This window comes from Toxotes jaculatrix, chromosome 11, assembly GCF_017976425.1.
Source record: "Toxotes jaculatrix isolate fToxJac2 chromosome 11, fToxJac2.pri, whole genome shotgun sequence".
NCBI lineage: Eukaryota > Metazoa > Chordata > Actinopteri > Toxotidae > Toxotes > Toxotes jaculatrix.
The window spans coordinates 2,829,800-2,849,440 of NC_054404.1; the positions used below are offsets into that span (position 1 = coordinate 2,829,800).

At 41.1% G+C, this 19,641-nt stretch overlaps 2 protein-coding genes across 3 annotated transcripts; both read left to right on the forward strand.

Annotated features, from left to right (window-relative positions):
• Positions 1–1,363: 1,363 nt before the first annotated feature.
• Positions 1,364–5,340, forward strand: LOC121189687 (lateral signaling target protein 2 homolog). Its single transcript, XM_041050064.1, has 3 exons — positions 1,364–1,501; positions 2,230–2,285; positions 3,374–5,340. The coding sequence occupies exons 1-3, from the start codon at positions 1,498–1,500 to the stop codon at positions 4,355–4,357; spliced, it is 1,044 nt and encodes a 347-aa protein (XP_040905998.1). The 5' UTR covers positions 1,364–1,497; the 3' UTR covers positions 4,358–5,340.
• Positions 5,341–7,809: 2,469 nt separating this feature from the next.
• On the forward strand, positions 7,810–19,496 carry LOC121189329 (protein phosphatase 1 regulatory subunit 1C-like). Of its 2 annotated transcripts, XM_041049324.1 has the most exons (6): positions 7,810–7,962; positions 9,765–9,822; positions 11,588–11,625; positions 12,281–12,335; positions 14,803–15,003; positions 16,310–16,598. In XM_041049324.1, the coding sequence occupies exons 1-6, from the start codon at positions 7,882–7,884 to the stop codon at positions 16,363–16,365; spliced, it is 489 nt and encodes a 162-aa protein (XP_040905258.1). In that variant the 5' UTR covers positions 7,810–7,881; the 3' UTR covers positions 16,366–16,598. The 2 variants fall into 2 exon arrangements, with proteins under 2 accessions (XP_040905258.1, XP_040905259.1); XM_041049325.1 differs by lacking the exons at positions 14,803–15,003; positions 16,310–16,598 and adding an exon at positions 18,023–19,496.
• The last annotated feature ends 145 nt before the right edge of the window (positions 19,497–19,641 follow it).

Genomic DNA, 19,641 nt, shown 5'->3' on the forward strand with positions numbered 1-19,641 from the left:
TTTCAAACAAGTTGAATGTTTGTGTCCTGAAAAAAGGATTACAGTGACAGAGGTACTGTGGTGGATACCAGTGATGATGATTGTGAAACTGAAATGTTTTTGTTTTTTTGTTTTGTTTAAATGAACAGTTTTTGTTTTTAGTCAGCGTCTTAGTTTTGAAAGTTTGTTTCTTGCTGCAGCCTTACAAACAGAAGAGTATCAGTACGTAAACGTAAAGACTTCCTTCTTGTTTTACTTCTACCACATTGTGTGTTCAGTATTTGCTATGAACATGCTACAGCTGTCCATCCTCCTCTGTTTTCCTAACTTTCCCTTCACTTTCTCGAAATACTGTGAAGAAATGTTTATCCAGGCGCCTCAGTCTGCGATCAGAGCTGCAGACGAACAGTTTCAGCCTCCGCACATTTTCCACGTTGGCTCCATGTTCTGCTGCTGATAGTTTGTGGTTTTATAATTATTTATAACAACATGTTATCTTTATATATTTTATCTTTACATGATCATTTGTATTCCTGCTGCCAATTAGATCATTTTACTGAAGCATAAGATGGATTTTGTGGTAAAAGCACTTACAGGAGGAAGGAATTTAAAACAGTTACGAATGAATTGTTTAACAACTAATTGAGAGTAAGACATAAAAAAAGACTGTGACCGGGAAAAAGTACAATGAACATTAACCTCAGAATCTAAAGGGAGCTTGAGGCGCCTGTAGGTTTGTCCTATCACCTTTAGACCTGTCAGCATCCTGGTTGTTTGCTGGTTGTAGCTTCATATTGAGCACACAGATGCGAGAAAGTGAGTAAACCTGTTTCTCGGAATTTCTTTAAGGCTTTGATGAAGCCGAACAGCTCGGCTGCTTTTCCAGAGGAGGACGAATAACTGAATGAAACAGAATCTTATTTTCTTTATCATAGTTGTTTTTATTGATCGCCTGTTCAGTTTGGCCAAATCAGTGGAGAGAGTTTCATGCCTTAAGTGTTTCTGCACGAAGTGACGTGTGTGTGGTTGTATCAGACTTTTCATTGTCTAAATAAAAAACATATTTTAAGCCGAAGTCAATTTGTGTTTGTTTCTCATTGTATGTTAAAGAGTGTGGGAGTTATTTTGTGTTTAAGGACTCTGACATGTCCAACAGATAAAATATCATTAGAATAAATCAAACATTACAGATATAAATATAATGTGGTAACTCACTGACAGTCAGCACCACGGAGGTGTGTTTGTGGGGGCGGCCTGGAGGATGATCCTGGAGTGTGTTTACAGAGGGGGTGTGTGTGTGTGTGTCTGTGGCTTTTTTTTCTTTTTTTCTTTTTGACAGTGATGACTTCAGTGCGACCCACTGTGTACTCTCACAACTGACAACAAAAGAGACACGCACACTCACCGGGGTGTGAACACTCAGCTACACGAACAAACCCAGGGACGTGAACCAGCTGTCGACACAGCCTGACAGTTGGACGACATCCTGGACCTGAGGGGGACAAAGAAAGTGGAAGCATGGGTAAGTTTTTTTATTTTTTTATTTACAATTTGACCGTGTTTCTGTGTCAGTAAACGAGTCTGACATTCAGTCACAGGCTCTGGGAACTAGTTTAATCATATTTAGGTATCAGACATTAAAAAGAGCCAAGATTACAGAAGAGGGGTGACATGGAGTTACAGTGTTTAGGGCTGAAACTAACAATTATTATCATCATTGATTAATCTGCTGATTATTTTTTCACTTCATCAATTAATTGTTTAGTCTATGAAAGGTCAAAAAGGCCCATCACAACTCCCCGGGGCCCAAAGTGAGTGAGATCATTTTTAACCATTTTTGCTTAAAAAATGACTTTGCTGATTAATCCATCATCAAAATAGTTTCTTATTAGTTTTCTGTCGATAAGCTATTGATTAATCGACTAATCATTTAAGCTTTACAGTTTGATTTGAGTTTTAGTTTGATGCTTCAGTGTGGTAAAGCAAACCACTTCACTGAAGCTCAAACAGGAAGTTATTTAAAACTCTTCATTATATATTTAAGTTTGCTGCACTGATTCTTATGTCTCTGCTTTTTGCTAATTTCTTATCTTACCTCTGAAGAAAAGTCTGACCTCTGCTGTGTTTACCCAGTAGGATGGTAAAGGGCAGTGATGGATGTGGTGAAACAGATGGAACAATGAGCAGAGTAATCAGAAATGTTGGTGACTTTGTAATGATTCATAAAATCAGCCTGTTTTTTCTGCACAGAGAGGCCCAGAGGCTCGGCTGAGGACCCGTCTGCAGACAGTCCACAACAACCAAAGGTAGCTGCTTACAGCTGTTTCTGTTCTACACGACACCCTGTAAATTTACCTCACAGCAAAGTTTGGCTTTTTCTGTTGTTTCAAATGGGACTAAAGTGTGTAATGAACTTTTACCTGTATCTGCAGGATTCAGACAAATGTTTGTCAAGGTTCAAATTCTTACTCTGTACTTTCAAATGAGCAAAATGAGTAGCTTGATTAGTCATGTGAGACGTGACACAGGCGGCCATCGTACATTTGGTAAATACAGGACTTGATGACTCACAGGAGAGCAGAAGCTCACGTACCAAACGTGATAAAAATCTAGTTAAACACAAACCAAAGTTAGTGACTGATCAACTCACTAACTTCCTAAATGAACCATATTAAAAATAACATCCTGGTAAAACTTCTTTCTGCATGACTCATTAGATTATCAGGAGAGGATAAATCCTGCATGTTTCCATACAACTGAGCTGGGCACTCCTTACCTGGCCTGAGAACTTGTGGGAGGTTTGCTGGTTTGCACAAACATCAGCAGGCGTCACCTGCACCTCTTCAACTACTGCAACCAGAAATGACTCAGGACAGGAGTGATGAAGCTGGAGAAGGGTGGATCAGAAAACACCAGAGATGAAATCTGTTAAAAAGAAATCTGTTAAAAAAACTATAAGAACAACAACACGAGAGCGGAATAAAAATCCAAACCCTCGCAGATTTGTTAAATTCTGAATGCTGGATAAAACCGAAACATCTAAAAATGCTATATACACAATAATGTCTGTCCTCTATCAAAGTCCAAACAGCACTGAGGTTGGTATTCTATCGCAAACACCCTTAGGAAGGCAAATCAAGCAACAAAATAAGCCATTGATCCACTCCCTCTAGAACAACAGATACAAGCCTTTTCTGGTCTGATGCCATGATCGATAGGAGCACGCTGAATAAAACACCACGCAATCAGAGGTGATCAGCACTAACGTGTTAATCCTGCATGTTTCAGATGTTTAAGACTTTTTCTGAGGCCAAAGCAAAGGACATAAATACCTAGGTAGATGACTGACTGACCTTCAGCCTGAGTGTCTGTTCTTATCTCCCTCTGTGTCCAGTCCAGATCAGGCTCTGAATGTCTTGGTCTGTCTCGCTGTGCCGCCTGCTACAACCAGAAGGCCAACTCCATGTCGCGGCGGGGGGGAGACGGGGAGTCCAGCTCTTCAGCCGAAGACTCTGGTCCGGAGGTGGACAACGAGTCTGAAGCAGAGTCTAGCTCCAGCAGCAGCTGCTCTGAGCCTGTTGCGGCAGAAACGCCCGAGAAGCCTGAAACAGAGAAACACTCACCTGTATGTGGAGACGCTGCTGAGCCCGAATCTGGAGGAGAGGATGGTGACAAAGAGGACAGTGATGAAGAGGATGGTGATGGACAGAAGGAGAGGGGACACACGTCGGAAAGGGAACAGGATCCAAACAGGACAAAGGGGATGATTCGAAGAGCTCCACTTGTCAAGTCTTTCTCCCTGCCTCCCTCCTTTACTCCGCGCCTCATCCCTCTCTCCCTCCTGCCTCGCCCGCCGACGATTGTCTCCACCCTCCATCTGCAGGTGCTGCCCGAGAAACGCAAGGATGACACCGTCTTCACCATTCGCCAGCACCTGTCTGAGAGAGAGGATGAGAAAACAGAGGAAGGTTATGGAGGAAGAGGAGGAGGACGGCTGGGGAGCATGAACAATCTGCTGCTTCCACAGCCATTTCAATGGGAGCAGATGGGGTTACCATGGCAACAGAGGTCACAACCACCATTACAGCAACACCAGTATCAACAACAACAACAACATCAGCTAATGTCATATCAATACCAAGAACAACAACCTCAACATTTCCCTCCCCCCTTCGCTCAGGGTCAGGGGTTACCACCACCACCCTCACACACACTTCCTGTGTTACACACCCCGACTCTGTACACACCCCTGCAGGCACCGAATGCACCACAGACACATCTGCATGCACTCACTCCAGAGCCGTGTTGGTACTGTTACCGTATGCAGCTTCCCTACACATACTGGAGTCATTACAGCAGCGGACAGTTACCCAGATAACCAGAGTGAAGCGGTGCAGCGGTCTCACATACGACCAGTGAACACGTGAAACATCCAATAAACACACCAAGCTCAGGCCTCCTGCACAAATGTTTTAGGCCCTTTATATGTTTAGATTCTTAATCATGACACAGTCTCATCAGGGAAGCGTCCGATCCCACATTCATCCTGCAGCGTGAAACACACAGTCCGAGTCCTAAAGACCTTTCTTCAGAGACAAGAAGAACAAAGAGTCCTGCAGCAGATGGTCTGGACCCCCCAGAACCGGATCAAAACATCATGGAGTCAGTCAGAGACACAGAGACAGACTAGCTCCTGAGTGGACCTGTGACATGATTCTCCAAAATGCTGGAACAACCTGCCTGTCCAGTACCTGAACAACTGTGTGCAGGTGTACTGTGGCTTTTAACTGACTTTATCAAAACAAGAGTCTAAACTAGAGTCCACAGTCACGTCAGCAGCTCTGTGTCTGTGCACAACAGAGCTTTGAGCTAAATGCAAATGTCACATGCTAACATGACCCAACACTTCATCCTGAGGGGAACATGAACGTGTGAACCACATTTCACGGCAAACCACCCAACAGTTGCTGTCACCTCTGTGATTTTATTTCTTCTGCTGTTTCACTTTGACTCGTCATCTTATCCAGTGCTCACTGCAGAGCTGTTAGAACATACTTTCATTACACATCCATCAGAATCAAAACTACATGGACGTCCTTTCTTTCTCAGCGCGATCAGCAGTACTTTGGACTGCGTTACGACATCGAATCATTTAATAATGAATATAAAAACATATTCCTCAGCCAGAACCTCGCGTCATGTCCTGAGAGGAGGAAGTCAATTACTGCAGCTGCTGGTACGAGCAGAAAGTGCAGGTGTTCGTTAGGCAGAGACAACAGAGCAGTCTCCTCTGTCTCACCTCCACAGAGCGGAGATGGGACAGTTTCCAAAAGCATGAAAAAAAAAAAAAACAACACACAAGAGGCTCTTTGTACAATGTGTGTGTGGTTTGTTCCACCTACAGTAGCCACTAAGTCTCTCCAGATGTCTCCACTGAGACAGTGTTTCCACTACAACTGCCAACGCACACGCAAACACACACACGCACACACACACACACTGATGTCATTAGTGGCAAAGGATGCAGGTTTGTGAGCTGGGGGTAGAAAATGCCAGTGGACATAACAGAGACAAAGAGGAACAGAGACAACAAGGCAGGACAAGGAGAAGCCTCCATTACGCTCTGTTTGTTGATTATTAAGTCAAATGGAAAATAACTTTTCCGTACAATGAAGGTCTCTTTAACAATATATGCTGAGAGAAACAGCATTTCCATCTGCCTCACAACGGCGGAAACAATGGAGATTAGTAACAACTCCAACATAAAAAATCATCAGGTATTTCTGAAAATCCCATCAAAAGAAAAAAAAAGTACGGTGGCCGAGAAAGGCCACGCAAATGCAAAAGCCGCAACACAAACGCAAAAGCTGCAACACAAATGCAAAAGCCTCACAAGGGAAGTTTAGCCACAACTTACTTTCTGGCTACGAAGTGGAAGAGGAGGAGCAGCAAGTGAAACCTTCTCCAGAAACTTACAATCACTGCTGTCATTATGTGATTGTCACAAATGAACAATGCTAATAATTGCCTTTAAAATTTAATATTTATGTACACTGCCGTCTAACTTTGAACTACGATGAAGCTAACTAACGTTGCCGCGAAATTAGCTTAAGTATAAGTTAGCTTAAGTATAAGTAAGTATCTGAAGGTTTCACTTACTTCTCCTCCTCTTCCACTTCGTATCCAGCAGGTAACAACTTCCGTTGTGAGGCTTTTGCGTTTGTGTTGCGGCTTTTGCGTTTGTGTTGCGGCGTTTGCATTTGCGTGGCCTTTCTCGGCCACCGTAGAGGAAAGTATATTTACTCAAGTATCTGAGTGACTTTCTTCCTCTACACTACATTTTAGAGGACAACGTTTTTTAGACAGCTAAAGTTACAAGTCCGTACAAAATCATAGGGAACAAATGATAGACTTTTCTACGTGAAACATCATGTAAAATAATTCAGACTGGCTCCACCTCCACAAAGTAAAACAGGAAAATGCTGCTTACACATCAGTGATAATCTAATAACGTTAGTGACTCACTCAAAGGAGCCTCTTTTCAGCATTTCATATTTAGTAAATGATCTGAACACTTCTGCTCGTCTGTTATTATCGATTATAAAGTTAATAAAACTTCCTCTTTGTCTCCAGCTATAATCCAAAGGTTCACTGTTGAGCAGGAAATACACAATGATTTCAAATACAATCTTATTTAGTGGTTTAACATAAACTGCAATGATCAGTATCTTTTGGATGCACTGGGACATAAATCTATGTTAAAAGTGGATTAAACAGAGTTGATACCTTTACAGAAAACTTTACAGGGGATTATTTAGTGAAAGTTTGGTCACACAGAAAACCTTTAAAGAAGCAAGTGTCAAACTCAGATTAATCTGTGGATGGTTTCAAACCTTCCACACAACCCCTGGTTTCTGTTCAACTGGACGCAACTCGTTGCAGAGATTTAAAGCCTTGAACTGGAAACCCATAAATAAAAACTGATCTGCTTTATTTTTAGTCGCCTCTCACAGACACCTTTTGGCTAAACACTCCTCCAAATCATCTTTCACCTTACAGTTTATTTACTGGTGCACATGGATTGTTAAAACTGTTTATTTGTCCTGGATCTCAGTGTATTAATCTGTGTGCATGGATGTCCACGTCACTGTGTTTATATTTTTATACCATACAGCTCCGGTGAGGCTCATAAGTCTGAGAACTCATGGTAAACTTTGAAAAATCCTTTGGAAATAATGTTATGTACATAAACTCAGAGGTGCAGCCACTATTTTGAACACTGACATCATCTCCTCTGTGCTTTCTCTGGGAATTTAGGTGTTTAACCGAACACTGAACGACTATTAGGTCAATAAAAAAATACAGAAAGAAAGATTTTTTACTGCCAGAGGTGTGAATCTGGCTTTGAAACAACATTTAGATCTGCCCGAATAAATAAAAAATTAAAATCATGAGCCATGAACTGGTACAAACCCTTTACTTATACGTTCCTTGTATCACAGTGTTAAATTAGCGTCCTGGACTAAGTGTGGCTGTTACATTTGAGCAGCTGAAGTCATGAGGAATCAGACTGAATATGACTGTTTCATTTTTTTGTTTCCACAGTGCAGAATAAAATCACAAAAAAAAAAAAAAATCCATATTTTCTGACATTATTTCACCACTTCATGCTACATCAGAGTGTATGTTATGGAAAATGCTGCAGTGACTGAGCCACTGTTCTTTCTCTCTCTCTCTAAGTCTGTCAATTAGTGATAATGGACCCCGCTGGCCAAGAGAAGACCACTCCCTCCCTCTCTACTCCCTCCCTCCTTGACACACGCACACACACACACACATAGAAACATACACACACACTCTCTCTTTCTGTCTGTCTTTCTTTCTATCTCTCAGTCAGTAATAATGGAGCCCGGCAGTCCGAAGAAGATCCAGTTTGCTGTGCCTCCGCTGCAGGGACAGCTGGACCCACAGGCCGCCGAACATGTGAGTGTATCTGAGCATGTGTGTGTCATAGAGTGGGGGGGCCGGACGGGTGTGGGTTCATGGGGCTGAATGGGGCTTCTATCTGTGATCTTGTGAGTCTTGACTGGAATTTTCTGCGTGTGGGTGCAGAGCAGCATGTGTGCGTACAAGTCGGATCTTATGAAAATTGCTGTTTATGTTTCTGATGTGTGTATTTAATGGGTCTGTTGTATTTGAGTTGCACTGCATGTGACACTTTTGAGGCTTTTGTGTATTTTGCTCGTTCGGTTTGAAGGGGTGATATCTGTGTGTTTGTGAGCAGACAATATGGAGAATTAAATGTGAAATCCACTATAAAATAACTTATAAAACTCTTTGTTTTCTTTATTCTTGAAATATTTGCTGCTGTTACTATCAAATGTGAGCGTTTCAAACATGTTTACACTGTTAGAAAATGTTCCTTCTCTTCCAGGAATCACTTATGTTTTTATTTGTTTACTTTGCAAGTAGCTGATGTTATAAATGTGACTATCCAGCGGTGACATAAATTCAGTTAAACTCCTGTCATGGATGATTTGCAACTGACAACAAAGTTCACGCCCATTCTCTCAGGGTGTGTAGAAAGGCATTCTGGGAAACATGGAATAAATAAATTGACCTTTCATAAATAAAGTCAGGTGCGATAGAAAGGCCAGTTTAAGCATCACAGGCCGATATAAAGTCATCTGTGGTGCAGATTGTTACAGTAAAGAGAAACAGGAGCTGCTCTTTCAGGGAGTTCAAACTGCTGGCTGTTAGGTTTCAGTGATGGTGTTTGCCTTGCTGACGTCTTTATGAACTGTTTAGTTGCTGGAAACCGGAAGTCGTTCATTTCTAAGGAAGCTGGGAAATGAACGGTGGCAAATTAGGGCCCCTCTGTGGGTATCTGGAGAGTCCCAGTGTTGGAAACTGTCAGAAGTCTGTTTCCAGAAGTCGAAGATAAATTTTAGCAATGGTTTTATGAGATACCATCTCGTAAACCAAGTCGCTCCTGCAGGACGACAATGAACATTTACATTCCTGCAGTGTGACGATGTTTTTCACCCCATCAGAGTGAAGCTGTGAGCAAAGTAAACTTAAACTCGTCTTCTTTGCTTTTTAATTAACAGTGGGTTAAATCCCATTTTTACATTGTTTTCTGTTGTTTATGAAGTTATTACCACTGTAAAATGGATCTCTGTAAGACACATAAGAGTAATCAGCAAAAGGTGTCTGTAAATCACTGGGGACTATAAATCAGGATTTTCATTTTAAAGTTGGGGATTTACAAATGAAAGACTGAAGCAGGATGATAGGAAGTGTTTATCATGTTATTCCTTCCATTTTCTACAGAATGTGGGAAAGCTGTCTTTTTAAAAACTTATATTAAATAGGTAATAAAACTAAGTGGAAAATCATATTTTTAAGATGCATTTGAGATAATAAACTTAATTAGTCTTTTAAAGCCTTAAATACTCAGGCAGCCAATGAAATGCTCTCAATTAAAAGTCTACAAAAATACGCAAGAGTGAGTTTAACTGTGTGTTTTCACAGCATAAGAATTGAGGCCATTAGAGTCGGTTAGTATCTTTAATTAACTTTTATTTGTTTCGTGTTTTAAAACCTACTGACTCATAGTGTTTTTAAAGCTTAATTATCCGGACGATAAAAACTGGTGTTTTCAAACCCAGGTGTTGCATCAGAAGGCTGAAAGAAGACTGACCCGGCACAAGAGATGTTTTTTTTTTCAATAATAAGTCAAAGGGGAACGAACCAGTGAAAAGATGTTTGTGTGTTTACCTCAGATCCGTCGCAGAAGACCGACTCCTGCCACTCTGCAGATCTACAGACAACCTGGCTCAGGTAAAACTGCAGAGAGAGAGAGAGAGAGAGGGAGAGAGGGAGAGAGAGAGGGAGAGGGAGAGACAAAGAGAGAGAGAGGAGATTGGGGGTGGGGTGAGGAGTGGGTTGGAGGACGGCGAGAACTGAAAAGCAGCAACTATAATGGAACCTTTATTAGATTTGTGCTGCAGCTTTTGGTAAAGTGATCTCAGTGTTCAGACTGGACTGATGGATGCCTAAAGTGTGTGTGCGAGTGTGTGCGTGTGTGTGTGTGTGTGTGTGTGTGTGTGTGGGCTCTCAGCTCTTATAAATCCCTCTACACAGGAACCGACTGACTGAATAACCGGCCTGATTCCATTCTGTGAGCTCAGCTCAGTGAGCCTGGTTCCAATATAGTTGTATAGAGCTCTGTTTGGCACCTGAGGTGTTTTCAAGCAGCCATTTTGTCTGTTCCTCAGATCAGAGATTGTTGGTATCAAACACAACAGGAAGACTGGGAACATAAACATTTACAGACCACAACACAACTTAACTATCTTCAGTTTTAAGAAAGAAATCTATAACAACTCAGATCAGTTAATGAGAGAGAGAACCTTTGTGGATCACTGCAGATCTGGATCGTCACAAAATTCTAATCAGCTGTTCCTGGACTCAAAGTCAAGTTCTTTCTTAATTCTTAGACAGTAAAGCACGGTCAGTCTGTACGATGGAAGCCAGCTGGCAGCTGGAAAAACAAGCAGTGACCGTGCTCTAAGCCTCAAAGCAAAGATCATCAAAACAAAACGAGCAGATGTTACATCTCAGGTTGTTGGTTTTTTTTAGTATTTTGCTCAAATAACATTTTGTCTTCATTAAATTATGATATTTTCTGAAAGTAAAGTACTGTAGGACTCTCACTGGCTTCCACTGCGCCCCCTCTGGGACTTGTGATTAGTCCCTCTTTGAGATCCAGATTTTTGTTTCATTTCCCTCTGAGCCAAAGATTTTCTTCCAGCTCACAGTCGCTGTTTTGAATTTCACAGCTGAGATTAAGAACATCAACCCTGAGCTGGAAGGAAGTTGTGGAATTTGGGGTCAGATTTTGATTTAATTTAATGTTGTCATTTATCAGGAGAAGTGTGGTGATATTCTGTGTTCTGTGCCGCTGAAAATAATCCCGTACTGTTGCTTTTGGTCAGTTCATGGGATTTGTTGGCAATAAAAATATAGAATTTCACCAGCTTTAAAAAAAAAACAGAGGCAAGAGGGAAAGTAAAGGGAAGTAAAGACACATTTTTCCATTTTAAAAAAAGGGTTCTGAAAAACAGAAATCTCAGCTCCTGGCTCAGCTGAGTCATTGGTCAACAGCCTCCTTATTTACAGAGACTATAATCACCTGCAGGTGTTAAAAAGGTTATTGCTCAGTACTTATTACTGAGACCAGTTCCAGGAATTCCTGCACTGGGTCCTGGCAAACTTCACTTACAGTTTACAAACTGCACTTGCACTGTTCTGATCATGTGGAGTTTGTCCAAAAGCTGCTTTTTTTCCAACACGATCACAGCGTGGCTTCAGGACACAGAGGAAGTAAGACTATTAAGTCCCACTACCCAACCTGACCAGTGTGATTTGAACTAGCAGACTGATTGAACAACACACTGTTAGACATCATTAGATCCCTGAGCTCATTTCTGGGACCAAATCATCTGTCATGAAGATTTAAAAATTGATCAGCTGATAAACTGAACGAGGGACAAATCAATAGAAAAAGAAAGAGCTCACTGCCTCTGTCTCGTCTCTCCTGCAGATGTTGGAGATCAGAACAACGCCAGTGGAGAGTCACAGGTTTGTATAAATGGTTGTAAATACATACAGATGCAGGTGAACACTCGTCTGCTGCAGTCACTTCCAAACCACAAGATGATCAATGCCAGGGAACAACCCTCGGTATTTACTGGAGTAAATCTCTGATACTTCAACAATGCAAGTTAAAAACAAACCAGTCAAATAACAAAATGTATTAAAAAATATGATCTAAAGCCGACTAAACTATGGATTAGAAAGGAAAAACCCATTCTAACTAAAAGGTACATTGACTCCTGATGCTTTATACCTGACATGCCAGCACGTGACTCATTATTTATTTTTTTTGGCATGAGCTCATCACACAGACAGTTTTATTCTCCGTGTCTCACACATTTCTTCAGAGCGCTCACAGCAGACTCTGTGCGCAGACGATTTGCCAGATAAACGACGGCTTCTCTGCAGAGTCAATGTTGTTTCAGCATAATAAGATTAGGAAGGAGATGATGGTGCATCCTGTCTCCTGCTGACCCGTGTGGATAACTATTTTCAATCAGGAGCGACAGAGCTTCGATTCGTTTTTACATTATATTTATAGGCACATTAATAGGCTGAGAATATTTTTAAATCATCATTTGTCTTTTAGTTTCACAGACGTGTGAGTCAACATCTTATGTTTTTTCATTCTGCTCTGCAGGTTTCAGATTCCTCTCAGAGGAAGCAGAGCACCTACGCCCCACCCACCATGAAAGGTAAACACAGCCCGGCCTGCCATGATTTTACAACATGTGCACAATGTCTGAAAATTTAGAAACGATGCAGAGGAAGCTATTTCCCCACGAGGACAGGTATATGAGGAGCATTCACACATTTTTGCCACAATCAGTGACCATTAATATGCATCTAAAATGGGAAAACAAGGGAGTGACAATGGGAAAGCAGAGAAAGTGATGCCACAACAAAGTAAAAACACATGGCACTGCCTGACCTTCTGTTAATGTCTGTGAAAAGACACAGAGACAGTGAAGAATCCGTCCACTGTCTATGTCTTTCACGCCGAAGACCTCTTAATTGTGAATAATTAGCAACAGAGCCGTCTCTTGTTCAGAAATGACGTGCCCTCAAAGTGGATTTAAAGCGTGACGGGGCCAACGATCAGCACGTTGTTGGAAAACCTTATTTAATAAGCTACATATCAAACGAAGGTTTTCTGAAATGAGAGTAAGGACTTGAATGACTTTGTTTTTTTGTTTAACGAACAAATGCCAGCTGCAGAGATGCATCAGTTTGTCTTTTCTTTACACAAATACCTTTTCATTCAGTAACATATATGTGCATTTGTGTTCTTCTATAAAATTACAGCATATTTATATGTATTTCTGCTCATATGTGCTCTAAGGTCTGTTGCAGCTGCGTACACACACGTCTCCTCCCTCCTCTCCTCAGTGTCATGGTATCTATGTGTTTGCCTTCAGTATGGAAGTCCTGTTTGTTTTGTTTTCCTACATGTTGTTTGTCTTTCTCTGTATATCTGTGGCTATTTCTGGTTTCGCCCCCACGTCTGTTTTCTTAGTCTTGGTTTAAGTCTTCGTTCTTTAGTCTTGTTTTTCGGTCTCAGATCTGTAGGAAAATAACCGCAGCCTTTCAGTGCTTCTGTGGTGGTTTTTTTTTATACCATATACACTCACCGAGCACTTTATTAGGAACACAACGCAAAGATTGGCTAGTTCCTCCCTTTGCTATCATGGATTCCACGGGATGTTGGAAAATTTCCTTGGAGACTCTGCTCCATGTTGACATCCCAAAGGTGTTCTACTGGACTCTGTCCGATCTGGTGTCAGGAGAGGACACTGAAGTCCACTGAACTCACTGTCGTGTTCATGAAACGTGTTTCAGACGACTTTTGCTTGGTGACATGGAGCTTTATCGGGCTGGAAGCAGCCATTAGAAGATGGTAAACTGTGTTTACGACCTTACGTTGCTGCCACATGATTAGCTGATTAGATAATTGCATTAATGAGCAGGTGATTGATGTTTTGATCAAACAATTTGGAAAAAGTTGTGAGTGTTCACCCACAAAGCCAGCAAAGAGCACCTGCCTAGTGGCTTTTATCACTAAAAGACTTGTTGTTGTCATTTTTTTTTTTAAATCATCGCGCTGAATAATTTATAAAACTGTTGCAGAGATTCTCCCTGGAAACCAGTGATGGAGCCAAAGACGCAGAGCTGCTGCTGTCCAGGCTTTCTGCTTAAAGAGCCTGACTGAGCAAGGGCTTCGTGTTTTCTACAGTGTGTGTTTGAGCTCTGTTTGAGTGAGAGTGTAGGAAAAAGGTGGGAAAAAGAACGAGGAGAAAAGAGGGAAGAAAATCATAATGAATGTAAGTGTGCAAAGCTCTGAGTGCTGCACCGACTGGGTTCCAGGAAGTGGAGACCATAAAAGCTTTTCTCTTATTGATCCCGTCTGAGAGTGTGTGTGTGTGTGTGTGTGTGTGTGTGTGTGCGTGTGCGTGTGTGTGGAGTAGTTAGAGAATATCCTTGTGAGTAACTGCCTATGCAACTAATGCATAGCAGGCATTTACATTCTGTAGGATCAGGGGAAAAAAACATGTTTTATTTATTAATCTGATTAGGTTTTATTTTCACACTGTGGTTTTACAGTATTTTAGGATCAGTTTTTCATGTCGAAGGTGAAATGGCTCACGGTGCAGGATTCTGCACTGCAAATCAAAACTGAATATAACACTGACTCTGGAGGAATTAGCTGGAGGTTATAGGCTCTTAGCAGCTGTACAAGAAAACTACCACCTTAAAAAGCTGTGGCTTGTTTTTGTTTGGGTCCATTTTACTGTTTAATGCTCTTGGATAACTGGGGATAAATTTGGAATTTGGTAGTTTCCGTAAACACACTGCGAAGCTTCTGCAAGTGAGACAAATTTCTTTGACGTCTTGCCCCAGCACTCGTGGCTGAGCTGGATATTTACGGTTTTTAAAAGATGTCAGGGGAAATCTACTGAACTGTTTTGCTGATCTTCAGTTGCACTTTTTTGTCTTCTAGTTTTTTCCTTCGGTTTCAGTGCTGATATTTTCCCTGTTTTTAATTTTAGTTATCATTTTTAAGTCACAAATGAATTTTTATTTAGTTATTGTGGCATTTTTCCCCTGTTGTGACGTGCCTGTAGTTGAAGCGTCTCTCCACTAGAGGTGCTCTTCTCTCCTCAGAGTTTCAGCTGGGTGTGGAGCAACATCTGCTGGGGGCAGGGCTCTGTGAGACAGACGGCCAGCTGAGCCCAATCACAGCACAGCTCTATGCTGCCTCTCTGTGGGCCAATCACAATGGGCCAGAGGAAGCCAATGGGAATGAGGCGAGTTTGCTGTTAGCCAATCAGGAGAGAGGCGTGGCAGAGAGCAACAGTTTGGGGGGTAAACACTTTTTCAGACAGAAAATCGTACACGCTTTGTGCAGCAGGATACTCCAAAATAAATCAGAATTTGTTTTTAGATTTTTGTTGTTTTTGAATTTACAGAAAAATTTACTAAAAAAAAGAAAACTAAAAGCTGTACTCACCGTGACTTCAAGGCCCGTTTGTTTAAGGTCGTTCACACCAGCTAGAAGCGCTTTAAGATAAAGGTTCTTAAAAAAACATAAAGAGAGAGAAATAAAATTAGAGTTATTATTTGGAACTAAGACAAAAATACACCGGACACAGATGCACAAAAATCTCTGTTTGTCTCACCAGGTAAAGGACACCCAGTTCTTCTGTTTGGCAATAAAACCCAAAATATTCTGCAAACACGTCGTATTAAGATATTAAGATTTATTTGGAGTATTCTGTTGTCCACACACACACACACACACACACACACACACACACACACACACACACACACACACACACACACACACACACACACACACACAATGAAACATGTTAAAAAAACATATTATTTTGCAAAACTACATCGTTCCCAAAACTTAGTTTACAAATAAAAACAAAAATAGTTTCTCTCAATCATATTCAAATTATTAAAATGATAAAAACCGGCCATTTAATTTGTGTGATATACAACTTAAAACCGCATTAATCAATGTTTTTATCAACACTGAATCAAATGTAACATGAATTAAATTGAACTTTGCAGCTTTAAGGAGCTTCTGAAATCTCTCTAAAGCAGAGTCTCTCTGAGCAGCTTGTTACGCCTCAGCTGCTCTTATCAAATCCTGCATGCAGCCGTTTTCAGCTAAAAACCCCCTGATAAACCCACTGAGCACCAGCTGCCCAGCAGCAAACAGCAAGCAGAGACAGTCAGAGACACGCTGAACATCTAGCAGCTAAAAGGAGAAGGAACACTGGACAGAAAACTTAATTCTAAATGGATGCTAATGTTTGTCAGTGTCAGTAATATGTTTAAAAAGGCAGCTCTCTGCTCACACTTCAACCATTATAACGTTATTATTCAGTCTGTCAGACTGATGTTTTTTAGTCTAGTTTCTACACTTCTATAATTTGTGGAACATAAACACTGACACACACGTCCTGAACACTCTCAGTCTGTGTTTATGTTTCCATTCTAACAGTCTGTGTTCTGTGGACTAACAGCACTAACTCCTCCGTCTCTCCCTCTTTTGTCTTCCCTCCTCTTGTGGCTTTGCATGATCTTTCCATTTTCTATTAACCATCTAAACCCCCCCCCCCCCCCCCCCCCCACCTCTCTCCTCCTTTCTCAGATTTGTCATGTGACCACAAAAAGGAAGCGTCCAGTCCTGACTCCGTCTCCCGGTAGCCACCTTTGCTCCCTTTCATCTCTCAGTAACCGACTTTGCTCCTCTTCCTCGCTGCTGCTCATCATTAACTCACTGCTTCACTCTGATGCCACACAGCTCTCCCTCTCTTTTCCGTTCACACATGCCGACACGTGCACATACAGATTTCAGTCAAATGTACTGAATCAGTGTAAATTCAAAATACCGTAGGCGACAGTGGTGAGGTTGTGCTTGTGAATAAAAATGTATTATATTCAAACATTTACAGAATGTCTGAGTTTTCTTTGTCCTTCAGTGATAATCCTCCTAGACCATTTCCATTTTTAGGCCTAGGTGAGGTAAGAGGTCACAAAATATATCACAAACACGGGAAAGTAGTTGCAGTTAATTACACGACATCGAGCAGCAGTGAATAATTCAAGCACAGTGGTTGTTTTGTGACATTTTATGGTGAAAAACACCTGAAGTGCTGATGTTTGTTAAAAATAAAAGTGTTCTGTTCATGTTGCTGTCGTTTAAATCCTGTTCTCAGCTCCCTGCACCAGATCCACACTCACATCCTCTCTGTATTACACACTACACAGGAAACAAACATGTTATATTCTCTTAATGCCGAGCTCTGTGGAGTCAGTCCTACTCCTGGACAGACCATCAGAGACCCGGATAATGTTAGAACCACACAGAAATATTATTTAACCAGGTTATGCTCCTGAATGAGATTAAAACCAGGATAACAGTGACGACTGTACTGCACGTGCGACGGTAATTCACTGACAGATGACAATGAACAATGTGACGTAAACTGTGCAGGGACTCAACAGAGCGTTGAAACATTAAGTGTACAAGATCAAAGAGAAAAATCATTTTTTAGAACAGACAGAATTCCACAACAGTGGAATAAATAGCGTTATATGTCTGCCCTCCTCACATCTGTGTGACCCTGCTGTTTGGAGATAGGCGTCTGAAATGTCTCTGTTTGTGAATGAGCGTGTGGTTTATGCAACATGTGTCCCAGTGTTTTTAATCACATGGCCGTCGGAGGCTAAATGTCCACAGATGGGACGAACTGCCGGAAGAGAAAAAAGGATGGAAAAGAAAGAAATGTGAGAAAAGGCACAATCACAATCTTCAAATCTCTGACCAAACTATGTATGTGTTCTTTTATTCATTAATACCTTGAATTAAATAGTTTTAAAGTGATTCATTTCTGGTTTTCTATCACAGACAAAAGTTTTTTTTTTTGTTTTTTTTTTGCCTTTCTCCTGCTCTTCCTCAAGGCTTTAGCAGGTATTTCCTGTTGATGCCTCGTCCAACGTGCAGTTGGAAACAGGACGATTTATTCGAGGGACTTTCTGTTCACCCTTTTCTTCCAACACTTATTTGGTTTTGTTTTGTAAAAGAACCTTCAGTGAATGATGGTGTTTGTGTGCATGTGGTGACTCAGAATAATGTTATTTATCATCTGTTTAAGGTTTGATTTGTTTGGCAGGTTTTCTTACAATGCTGTCACTTCATTTTTACATTTTCATGATGTATGGGAGGGGTGGGAGGTGGGTGTGGTGGGGGTTGGAGGGACTCAGAGTACTCTACCATTGCCTCTGTAGTTAATTTAAGTGAGTTTAACTGAGTACATTCACTCAGTGATGTTAAATTTGAGCTGTGTGTGTGTTTGTGTAGGTAAGCTGGAGGGTTCTGTACCTGAGGAGGATGAGGAGGAAACCATCCCTCAGGACGACTGATCCCGGAGAGAATCTCAGCACAAAGGGGCGGCCATCTTATCTCCGCCATTCCGCACAAACCAACAAACGGACTCCGGCGTCCATCTCGAGTGTAGCACCTACATGACAGGACAGTGACCTCTGAGCAGTTAATGTTTTCAATAAGAGCAGGTAAAAGAAACCAGTAAAACCAGCTTCCTTTACTCTTCATGAACTGGTCAGGAAATATCCAACTTGACTGTCACTGACTCGAGTTTCACAGTTTGACTCCTGAGTTTAAAATGAAAACGTCACAACAGTTAACCTCAAACACACACCGCCAACACGTTAACGCTTTCAGCAGGAAACTCAGTAACTTGTTCTAAAGCCATGAAACACAAAACACTGACACTGTCAATTTTTTCATTTCAAATATCAAAAGGAAGAAATCTTTTTATTTTATACTTGGTCAAACCAACATTAGCTAACTAACTGACAGCAGGTGCAGCCATTTGTCAACATAAAGCATCAGTTCACTAAAAAAAACTAATTAAAAACAATAAAAATATTCATAGCAACAATTTAATAAATGTAAAACAAGCTAATTTACTTTGATCTGCAACTGTTGATTCCTTTTATAATCCACTGATCTGTCAATTAGTTTTTTCAGTTCACTCATTAGTCGATTGATCTGTGGAAAAAAATGCCCATAACACAAACTCCCCAGAGCCTAAGGCCACGACTTTAAATGTCTGAAACCCAGAAATATTCAGTTTAAAATGTTGTACGACAAAGAAGAGCAGCACATTTAAGAGGCTGGAACCAGAGAAACATTTTTTTCACCGTCTTTGCCTGAAAATCTCAGTAGCTGCTGATTGTTCTTCTGTCGATCGACTGATTGACTTTTAGCTGATTTTTTTGCTGCCTCAGGCTTTAAACGTGTCCACAGTGTGATCAGAAACTTGCAGGTGTTTGACACAACACCTGTAAAATAAACCACAGCCAAATGAATAAAACACAAAAATAACGCAATCATTATTAACTAGAGCTTTTAGCACTGTACAGACATTTTTTACGCAGATATTTTGTCACATAGCAGGAGGAGCTCATGTGGATTGGGTCCATCATTAATGACAGATCTGTGTTTTTCCTGCTGCGACATGTCAAAATGTCTGCTGTGAAAAAGGCTGTGGACAACTGGAGTTTCACATCGTGGACTGAGCAGCCTGCTCTGCCTCTGCCAGCACAGGTTTGACTCAGTTTTAAATGAACTGGACTGTTCAGACAACGTCATTGAATTTCCACAGAACTACAGGATGATGGATCAGCTGATAAGAAGAGTCATGTTTTCTTTATCTGTATATGCAGTTTGTGTCTTTGTGACTTATAATTTCACTAACAGCAATAAAGTGTCAGCATTGATTTTGTACACAATAAAGAGAATTTAAACATTAGGCTACTTCAGTGTTGAGGTTTAAAGCTATGATGCCTTCATTCCAGAGTTTTGTATGTTTTCTTGGGGAGCCCCCTGGTGGCCATTGTATGACACAGCAGGACTGGATATAAACACCTGACTTTTTTTTAAATCTCAGACTTGAT

Excerpts from the sequence above, each read along its gene's own strand:
- LOC121189687 (XM_041050064.1), top strand. Across the intron at positions 2,286-3,373 it reads ACAGTCCACAACAACCAAAG|TCCAGATCAGGCTCTGAATG; the intron begins GTAGCTGCTTAC and ends CTCTGTGTCCAG.
- LOC121189329 (XM_041049324.1), top strand. The coding sequence starts at position 7,882 with ATGGAGCCCGGCAGTCCGAAGAAGATCCAGTTTGCTGTGCCTCCGCTG. Across the intron at positions 9,823-11,587 it reads CTACAGACAACCTGGCTCAG|ATGTTGGAGATCAGAACAAC; the intron begins GTAAAACTGCAG and ends TCTCTCCTGCAG. Across the intron at positions 15,004-16,309 it reads AGAGAGCAACAGTTTGGGGG|ATTTGTCATGTGACCACAAA; the intron begins GTAAACACTTTT and ends CTCCTTTCTCAG.